The following is an 11,019-nucleotide window of genomic DNA, read 5'->3' on the forward strand; positions in this document are numbered from 1 at the left end:
TTTCATATACCTTATAGAGCTCAACAGCCAAATTAAAGTGGAATTTATGCATAATTCAGTTGTCTAGCTGTAAACATAGTCATTCAGCTTGGTGTGAAGTGCTCCATTCTAGAGAGATTTAAGTGTCTAAAAGCTACCGCATTGTTCATAAAGGTGGTGATAGGAACCAGACGTCCAAAGCCTCTAAATGCCACCTTATAGAAAGTTATTGCACAAGCTGTTCACAAATACATTGTCAGATGCCCGAGATGTTGTTTTATGATAGTTTTGCTGCAGATTTCTGGCCTAAAGCAGTGGTGTCCAGTCTTATCTGCAAAGGGCTGATGTGGTTGCAGGTTTTCTTTCCGAACAAGTAGGGGTACAGCTGATTCCACTTGTTTAATCAATTTCTCAGTCTTCAAAAAACTGATCTTGTGAGCTCCTGCTCTGTTGGAATGAAAACCTTTTTCAGGTAAGATTGAGCGCAAAACCTGAATTTGATTGTAGACATTGTCCCCCTGCTTTCTAGCACCACCACTGTAAAGAAATGAGTTGGTGGAATGTGCAAAAAAAAACCTTTAACTGACCACAAACCACAAACTGCTCTGCATACTTTTGTAGCAACTGGTGCAAGGTTGGACAAGCTGGAATGGACCATGGAACTGAAATGTATTATGGTCAAAATAGGTCTCGGGAGTGATGAATCATGCTTCAATATCTGGCAGTCTGATGGACGAATCTGGGTTTGGTGATGCCAAGAGAACGCTACCTACAAGAATGCATAGTGCCAGCAGTAAAGTTTGGTGGAGGAAGGATAATGGTCTGGGGCTGTTTGTCAGGGTTTGTAGTTCATGTAGTTGCTGAATAGTAAGCCTTCGTGTGTAATAAGCCTGGGATTTTAAGGGATTAATGCTACAGTGTACAAAGATACAAGGACATTTTAGACAGTTACATGCTTCCAACTTTGCAACAACAGTTTGGGGAAGACCCTTTCGTGTTCCAGCATGACTGAGCTCCAGTGCACAAAGCGAAGTCCATAAAGACATGGATTGATGAGCTTAATGTGGAGGAATTCCAGTGACCAGACCTTCTCATCCAACATCAGTGCCTAATCTCATCAAAGCTCTTTTGACTGAATGGGCACAAAATCCCCACATATTTAGACACATTCCAAAATCTTGTGGAAGGCCCTTCTAGAGTAGTGGAGGCTCTTATAGCTGCAAAGGGGGGTCAACTCCATATTAATGGCTTTGGTTTTGAAATGGGATGTCCAGCAAGCTCATATAGGCGTGATGGTTAGGTGTCCACATACTTTTGGCCATATAGTGTATGTACGTGATTTAGAAAAGAAGGTGCCGTTGGCTATCCATGCTGATATTGTCACACTCTGTCTGACAGGGACTTTCATGGTATAAACACATGAATCCCAATAAAGTACTGTTGAAGTGCTGCATGTGTGAATGACATGAAGCCCAAACATTACTGAAAAAAGTATCCCAATACAATGTAATTCAGAAAAGTTTAGTCTACTTAAGTTTTCAAGGCCCAGCTTTTTAGAATTTACTCTACCTAAGAAGTTCTCTTAAATTTAACCAAAGCTTTTTCTCTTTACAGTGTATTGTCCTGGGTTTTGAAAAGAGCTAGCTCAATAGTGCAGCATTTTAAACTGGAAACTCAGTTATTTAGCGACCCTGAACAACAACTTTTCTTTGGGTTGAATAGAGTTTTGCCAGTGTTCTTTAAAGCTTGTCCAACCTCAGAGCAGTTGATAGAAAAGAATGCGTATGTGATCAGAGCATGGGTAGATCAGCTAGATTCTTATGTGCAATGAGTCTTAACTAGTTCCACCCTTACTTCATACATATATATCCAGGGTAAAAAAGCCTAAGCGTCACAATTTTCAAACCTTATTCTGCAGAGTATTTTCAGAGACACAGCTGTTATTTCTACTGGCCTTTATTGCATTGCACACACTCGATTTTGAAGACTAATATCTTGTGAATGTTCTGCTCCACCTAATATTCTGTGGCTTAACAGAGTAATGGAATATGTTATTATGAGGAGAATGAGGTGCCGGTACAGGCGCAGTGTGCACCTCTCTCTCCTCTTTAGTGAACCGTTCTTCACTGCTCGCGTTTGGACGTGGTGCGTAGCGCAGCTGTTTAAGAGGTATGAAATGATAGCGCTTATGATTGCATAGCGCTTAGCGCTTATGATTGCACCCTGCATGAAAATACCACGTCTTTTGGACAGGCCTAAGTTATGAACCTTGCACCATGAAAACAGGGCCCTTTAGCTTTCCCCTGCAGTGCTAGTAGCGGAGACTCCATAAATAATGGCCCCAGAACCTTGACAGTTCACAGACTAAACGTTCATGATGGAGTGCAGTAGACCTCAGAGGTCGTGTGTCATTTTGTAGTTGGCGACATGCCCAATGAGGAAGTCCTGGTCTAAGCTGGCTTCCTCTATAAGAGAAAAATGCTTGGCATTTTGGAAACTCATGCAATCGCATGCATGAGTAAATATGTTTTGCCCTTTGATGTTTTGCCCTTTGATATGCTTTGCTGTATGTATTTTTCCCACAGATGTTAAAGGATCCTCTGAACAACGTCAAACCTATAGTTGTATGCAAAGTGTGAACACATCTGGTCAAAATGCATATATTTTCTAAGTGGAAATAAGAAATATGGCATTTATCTGTGAATTTCAATGCAAAGTTCAAAAACAATACAGTATAAAAAGTACCATAACTTTCCCACAGGCCACGTTTTATGTTTCATTTTCCCCCCCAACATGTTAAATTCAGCAGATAAACAGTTATTGTACATTTACATGTACATATGTGGTCTGTGTTGAGGATGTCTACTTTTTTCACTTAGAACATCAACAAAACGTTCAATCTGACATTCAAACTTTTGTACATCTATAAATATGTACATGCAAGCTAACACTACTCCGCATTTCATTTAAATCACCAAGTTATGTAAAAACAAGCTTAATTCCAGCCTTCTCAAGTATCTTTTTGAGCAGGTAGCACGTGTGCTAGAAAAACTGCACAGAGATGTGACTTTTAATCTGTTCATTCTAAAATAAAGGATGTAGAATAAAGATAGCAAATGCAGTAGGCCCAGAAGGGGGGGGGCTCAGCTTCAGAATCCAGAGATGTCTTTGGTCCAGCTTTTTGGGCCTTTCGCAAAACCCTTTGTTTACAAATATATGGATTCATTCTGTAGTGTCCAAATTACTCGATAGACTACAACTACCATAAACAATGGAAGCTTACCTGCATTGCAGTACAGATGACTATGCTTGAGGAGATCATCAACAGTAAATGCACACAGTATTATCACACAGCACTGAGCTTCACTACCCAGAGCTACTTAAATACCATGCTTGCTGGTTTGCATGGGGTATTCCACCAGTCTAATGATGTCAGTTAAATGCGCAGACGTGTTAGCTTGCTTGTAACTTGTTTGTACTAATATTCCTATTCCGACTGCTATACACCCTGTTCAGATGACGGCCATATTCAGGGGGAAAATATAAGACGAAGCATATCAGCTTTGAAACTCAGAAGCTAATCACAGTGTGTTTATAGGTGCGATTTTCAAAAATGCCATTCATTTTTCCAGTAGACAACAATAGCTTAGACCCAGGGCTCTTTCACTGGATAATGGTAAACTACAAAATGGCAATATGATCTCAGATGTCTTTATCACAACATCTTTGCCCCCACAGCCCAGCAAAATGCTCCTCCACCCATCCCAGCCCGGCAGCATGAGATCCTGATGAACCGGCAACAGCGCTACTTCCGTATCCCCTTTATCAGACCAGGAGACCAGTACAAAGACCCTCAGAACAAGAAGAAGGGCTGGTGGTATGCCCATTTTGATGGCCCATGGATTGCCCGGCAGATGGAGCTGCACCCAGATAAACACCCCATTCTGCTAGTGGCAGGTAAGCAGAGGAGAATCTCTTTCATCCTCCATTTACTGCAATGTATATCCTCACCATCCACTTTATTAGAACCATCCACCTTATACATTACATTTACGGACAGCTGCACCTGCCTTATAGTCAACTGTATAGGTGTTCAATTACAGACCTACACAATTTAGCTGTCCTCTGCTTCATTCATCGTTGGTCAGTTTCTGACAACAGATTTATTTTAATAAATAAAATGCCTTTTTTAATAAATGAAATGTTTGCCTTGTAGACATTGTAAGCATGCCTGAGTGTAAGTGAATAGAATGGAATGGTAATTTACAGTGGTGCTTAAAAGTCCTAATAGTGGATAAAGTGTAATAGTCTGCAAGGTCACAAAGGAACCCAAGGTAACATCTAAGCAACTAAAGGCCTGTCTCACAGAGGCTAATGTTAATGTTCATGAGTCCACCATCAGGAGATCACTGAACAGCAGTGATGTGCATGACAGGGTTGCAAGGAGAAAGCTGCTGCTCTCCAAAAAGTACATTGCTGCCTGTTTGGATGAGACCAGATATATCTTTTTGGCTTAAATGAGAAGCGTTATGTTTGAAGAAATGAAAACACTGCATTCCAGCATAAAAACATTATCCCATGTGAAACATGGTGCTGGTAGTATCATGTTTTGGGTCTGTTTTGCTGCATCTGGGCCAGGACGGCTTGCCATCATTGATGGAACAATGAACTCTGAATTATACTAGGAAAATCTCAGGACATCTGGCCGTGAGCTGAAACTCAAGAGAACGTGGGTCATGCAGCAAGACAACGGCCCAAAGCATGTTCTACCAATGAACATTTAAAGAATAATATAGTTAATGGTTTGGAATGTTCTGCCAGGTCCTGACCTTAATCCTATAGAAATGTTGTGGAAGGACAAGCAGTTAATGGGAGGAAACCCACCTACATAAGAGTTGAAGCTGTTTCCTATGGAGGAAGCCGATTTGCAGGACTAATTAACTGTTACAAGAAATGTTTAGTTGCAGTTATTGCTGCACAAGTGGGTCACACCCGATACTGAAAGCAAAGGTTCACATACTTTAGCCGCTCACAGATATGAAATATTGGATAATTTTCCTCAATAAATAAATGACCAAGTCTAATATTTTTGTCTCATTAATTTGGTTCTCCTTATCTACTATTAGGACTTGTGTGAAAATCTGATGAAGTTCTAGGTCAAATGTATGCAGAAATATAGAAAATTCTAAATGGTTCACAAACTGTCAAGCACCACTATAAGCTATATAAGATTTACTGTGTGCCAACTTCACTAGATAGCCTCAATTATATGCCTGTTGCTACTACAAAAAATTTTAATAAGCAGGCATTTTGGGGCCATCCAAGCATTCCCTTGATCCCCCTAATTAAGGCTTAGCCCCACATCTATAAATCTCTAGTGATGGCCTGATACCTAGAATGAAATACTAACTGCTATGAAACTCACATGCTATGCAGTTACGAGAGGCTGAGAGGTCTTAAAGGTGCTTCGATCTCTGTGTTTGTAGGTAAGGATGATATGGAGATGTGCGAGCTGAGTCTAGAGGAGACCGGCTTGACCCGTAAGCGGGGAGCGGAGATCCTTCCCCGTCAGTTCGAGGAGATCTGGGAGCGCTGCGGAGGGATCACGTACCTGAGGAACGCCATCGAGACCCGGCAGGCGCGGCCCACCTATGCCACCGCCATGCTCCAGAGCCTGCTCAAGTAGACCTCCTGGAATGCTGACACACATGCAACCAACACTTAAGGCACTGCCAAGCTAGAGTGTGCTCAAGTAGACTCACCTGGACACGCACTCGTAATCCAGTCTTTCTAGATCAAAGGGAAGAACGCAGTTCCTAGCATAGTCCACATTCAGAGTACAGTAGGACTCACTTTAAATGACTGTTGTCTCTCAACTCGTCAGTGAACTGGGTTTTTTTTTATTGCTAGTTGTCACTCGCATTGGTCTTTATTGTTTAATTTCTGTCTGATACTGTTTTCTCCTTTAAATTCATGATTTACAGTGAATCAATAGAATTCAATATTGTTTTTTTTTCCCTTTTTTTGCATTTGACATTGCTTTTCCTTGCACATTTTTCCTCAGTACTCTATAACTACAACTAAGAGGCCTTAATAACTGTAATAATTGCCAGGGTGATTCTTTCTAAGCTGCCTCTCAAAGCATTTTTTTTGTATATTATGTGAGAAATATTGATAAATAATAGCTCAGTTATTCCAGTAGGAATGTCCAAACGTCAGAAGTGCTTCTCTCTCGATTTACGGTGTAATCGTAACATCCTAAAAGACTTCACTCCTATATATTTGCTTAAGTGAGATTTTTAATCATTCCATTTTGATATGACACTCATAACTACTGATATCGTGTTGAACTGGAAAAATACATTTTCATAAACCTCTACAGTTTCAGCTTTGCACAATATATACAAGTACAATAATGTAGTTGTTTGTTGATTATTTTCATTTGTCATTGAACATTTGCACTGAGAAGCGAAAGGTTGGAGAAAATCACACATCCATAGTTCAGATTTGAAATCCTAAAGATGCACTATATTTTTCTGAGCAGTTTTTTTCTAAAACCTACCTGTCCCAGCTGTACCTAATGCTCTTTCAGCTACTACTGAATGTACAGAACCTTTGAAATTGCAGTTTCTTTCCCTTTTACACACAGTTGTCAAAGCTAAAATTGAGCTACATTATATTGCAGCGATCAGCTTTATTCGTACTTGTTCCTCCCTTTCCTGATTTTTCTGTGCTTACCTACACTTCAGCTACACCTGGATTCTTAGTGATTTTCCTTAACGTTGGAAAAAATCTTAATGATGTGTGTGAATAATAGACTTTTTTTCTTATTGTCATTAAATCGAGGATGAATTCTGGGTAAAGAAATTTATGCAATACTTGATTAACCAATATTACAAACAAGTGTCGAATTATGGGTGGTTTGGTTGCTGTCGGACCAAATATGTATGCTAGCAAATACGTGATGACTCTTGGGGGAAACGCAACTTTGTACAAAGCTAAATAACATCCTTAGCTGCTGTGTGCATGACCTCACGAACCGAATAAACTCGGTGTTCTTCCCATCCTGTTCTGTTTCAGTGCACTCATACACCCCATACATATGCAGTACAAGATGCTTTATACAGTCGTATACAAAGTTTGAACAGCCCCACTCAAATTATGTTTTGTTGATTTGAACAAATTAAAATTTGGCATTTTCTGCTAATTTTAGTGCAAATAAAACATAGAATATATAACAATTTTGGCACAACTTTTAGCCTCATTTTATGTTCTATTTTATTTCCTTTATATTAAATCAGCAAAAAAACAATAAAAATGTGTTTCTCTATAGAGGGTGTGTTAACTTATTGTCACTTAGAAAATCAAAAGGGACGCCCAGACTTTTGAAAACGACTGTCTATATCATTGCTGTCATATTAAAAGCTCTCAACTCAGATTTTTTACATTATTTTTGCCATTATTTGATAACGCCAGGTTGAATGGGTCAATAGAAAAGTCCAAAATTACTTGTTTTATTAACGTATATTTAAAAAATGTTCTCCTGTAAAATTTACCTTTCTGTGATATGATATGTAAGTATGATTATAGGGAATAATGTATGTACAAAAGTGTACCGGTATATTTTCATGATTAAATGAATATAGACTTACTTTCCAAAGCCATTGGCAATCTGCAACCACATGCACATGTAAATGTATAGCTAATGACAGTGATAAGCAGTGACTACTTGGACAGCAGATGAACACTTTAACACAAGGTCTGTGTTCATAAGGCTACACGACTCATATATAAGCATTTCATGACAAGACATGATCCCACATAGACATTTATAAAGGCTTATGTTCCGACATGCATCATCATAAAAACTGCATTTGTCAACTTTAACGTCAAGTAACTGAGTTTCACTCACACTTTCTGTGGTGATATGGCACATAATGATGTGACACCTGATGTCAGCAAGAAGCAAGACTCTATGACCCTGTTTACACCTGGTGGTTTGATGTATTTGGATTGGGCCCTGATTAGATTTTAAGCTCATGCATTCACACTTGGTAATCAAATGTGATTCTGGTCAGTCAGAATGAAATCCGATTGCTGTTTGGCGTGTAACACGCAAATCAGCTCACATACAACCATCGTTGTTCCTCATTTTTCCTGTCCGATTTAAAAGGTTGCCGCCTCGAAAATCAGTTTATCCTGGTATTTTATAACTTTGTCATCGCAGTCATTGACCATGTGCATTAATACAGAATGTAACATAGCAAGATGGTGAATAATGATGAGGCGAAGTCAAGATTAACCAAACTGGCACTTCATTTTTAGGCCACTGAAAGCTACAGAATTAAACTCGCTGGAGAAACTCCTCAGACCACCTCCTGAAGTGGACTGAGCGATCAGGTTTAATCTTTCTTTAAATGCATTTTTATTTGAATAGTCAATATAATACTGATACTCAAAACTAGGGGATGCCCAATCCTGGTCCTGCAGATCTACCACCCTACAGAGTTCAGATCCAGCATAACTGACTCTAATATTCAGGTGTCCCTGAACACCTTCAGTACCTCAATCAGGTGTGTTAGATTAGGAGTGGAGCTAAACTCTGCAGGGTGGTAGATTTCCAGGACCAGGATTGGGCACCCCTGCTCAAAACCATTTAACAGCCGGGTCTAAGTCACGACGTTGGTGTTACATCAGCTTGAATTGGAATTCCACGGATTTTATAAGTGTTTGCATAATTAAAATAAGATGTAGAGTCATTCAGAGTGGTTTGATGTGGAATGCTCAGTTCTAGAGAAACTGACGGTCAGAACTGTCCATAAGAACCAGATGTCTGAAGCTTTCAATGCCTCTAAAATCTCCCTCACAGAAAGTTATAAGTTGAAATTGTTCTGAATATGTTTGTTGATATCTGAGACATTGTTCTTTTGGGCTAAAACTTGATAATCCATTCATGGCGGAGGCACAAGAGAGACATAAGCAAACATATTTCTTCAGATTCATTTTGTTCCATTATAATAAACATTACATATCAATCTAAAAGGCGTGTAGGTTCACTGATTGTTTTGAACAGTAAATGGCTATATTTGCATTGGCATTGAGACCCTGGGTCTTATCACCACCACTGAAAATGACTTTAGATCTACACAGGTAGAAAAATCTGTGGAATTCCCATTTGACACTAGAATTGACAAAAGCAGCCTTTATGATGGAGGGATTCCTGCTGGAATAAATCTTTATAGATTTTTATGAAAGGCTTATGTACATGTGACGTGGCCCTATGAACACCGGCTTTATCCCTTTCACAAGCCACTGACGGGCCCAAAGTTCTATTACACACTTCTATGACCTAAGAAAACTCCCTTATTATGCATTGAAGCTCCTGTAGTTACTGAATAATAAGGCTTTGTATGAAATAAACCTGGAATGTTAAGAGGTTAAGTATTACTGAATATTCCACTCAACCAACAGGCCATTTGGAACTGTTGGTTATGTGTGATCGTGTTTCCTCTTGTATAAGGGCTAATAAAATAGCTAGTAGAATAAAATTCAATAGAATGCTTCTATTGAATATAAATGAATAAACAGATGGACATAACGTCATTGCTGCTGATGCTGAAGAAGCCTCCTCTATTGGAACTGGAGTATTTATGGACAGCCCTGCGATGGACTGGCAACCTGTCGAGGGTGTTCCCTGCCTTTCCTGACCACTGGGTTAGACCCAGATTGATGGACAAACACAAGTGACCCCATAACGCCGACTTAAGTTTTTAACAGCAGCCTCTGAGGAAATGAACAAGTGAATTACTGAAACTGGATTGGTGAGCAGAGTGTTGGTGGAAATATGTCTGAACACAAAAGACTGCTTATCAGAGTATGTACAAAAACAAAGTGGTCAGACAATTGTTTTGTCCTGCATATCTCTTGAAGAACAAGGAACGACAGCCTTTAAATTTAAATTGGAAAAATAGTTTTAATTTTCACGCCAGTGCAAAGTTTATAAAAGAAAACAAAAATGATCATCCCCGCTACGTTCCCATCAGCATCGCAATCCACGACTATACACAATGAGGCTTTGAAACGTAACAATGACTGTATTCCGACGTCGAAAGAACAATTAACAGCAAAAAGCCATTAACTCTAACAATGTAAACCAAAGAGCCTAGAGCAATTGCACAATCCTCAACTGCAGCTAAGAATAATTAATGGAGATCACTATCGAACAAATGTAAATGACTCAGAAAAGACGTTTGATTCTTTCGCAATACGACTTGAATGTTGGCTCCACTGTTGCCAGACTAAGGTACTATTTTTAAGACGATTAGAAAACCAAAGCACACCACAAAAAAAAAAACACAACATTTTTGTTCGAGAACATTGAAAGCAAGTTAACAACTTTTGAAGACATCATTATGGGGCTCTTCTCAGGACGGACAGAACAATGATGGCCTCATTGTGAGGAAAACAATAGCTGAAAGCCCTCTTTTCCCATCTGTGAGCAGTCCCTTAATGTCCCCACCTTGACCAAATTGATGTCATCCCCTTTGACTTCTGTTCCTTTTCGCTGATAAGTACTTCACGACTTTGTGTAGTCGCTTGAAAATGTGAAATACCCTCCCACACTCCCTAAACATAAACCGCTCCGGCGTCATGCTTTGTGAATTTCAGAGGAAATGCATATGCAGCAGTCTGTTACTGTAGAGCACTGAAACGGCAGCTTTCTCCAGGGCTCAGAATGAAACGGTTCATTATCAGTGTTCACATTCCTAACACTCTCTTTGGTCTTCGACAAACATATCATCAAGTCTTGTACTCATTCGGCAGTCTTGGTTCTGTGAAGAAGACAAAAAAAGGTTACATTTATTTAAAAAATGTTACATATTTCCTTTGGTTGTGTAATGATGCTTTACAGTTCAATGGCTGAACAGTTTCAGTCCCAAGCACAGCCACAAAGACCAATGCCTCATTTAACAGCTCAAAGATATCACTGTTCTAGCTTATTGAGAATGTTTTGGTTAATGTTTCTAGGTTTCATGGCTT

At 39.5% G+C, this 11,019-nt stretch overlaps 1 protein-coding gene across 2 annotated transcripts in view; it reads left to right on the forward strand.

The window, feature by feature from the left end:
- The window catches only part of myo6a (myosin VIa), a 185,317-nt gene extending 178,449 nt beyond the window's left edge, over window positions 1–6,868 (forward strand). For both annotated transcript variants that reach the window (XM_036582362.1, XM_036582364.1), the window contains 2 exons: window positions 3,718–3,936; window positions 5,466–6,868. In XM_036582362.1, the coding sequence (XP_036438255.1) occupies window positions 3,718–3,936; window positions 5,466–5,665 (419 nt within the window). In that variant the 3' untranslated portion in view covers window positions 5,666–6,868. The remainder of the gene's footprint in view (window positions 1–3,717; window positions 3,937–5,465) is intronic.
- The last annotated feature ends 4,151 nt before the right edge of the window (window positions 6,869–11,019 follow it).

This window comes from Colossoma macropomum, unplaced genomic scaffold, assembly GCF_904425465.1.
Source record: "Colossoma macropomum unplaced genomic scaffold, Colossoma_macropomum, whole genome shotgun sequence".
Lineage (NCBI taxonomy): Eukaryota > Metazoa > Chordata > Actinopteri > Characiformes > Serrasalmidae > Colossoma > Colossoma macropomum.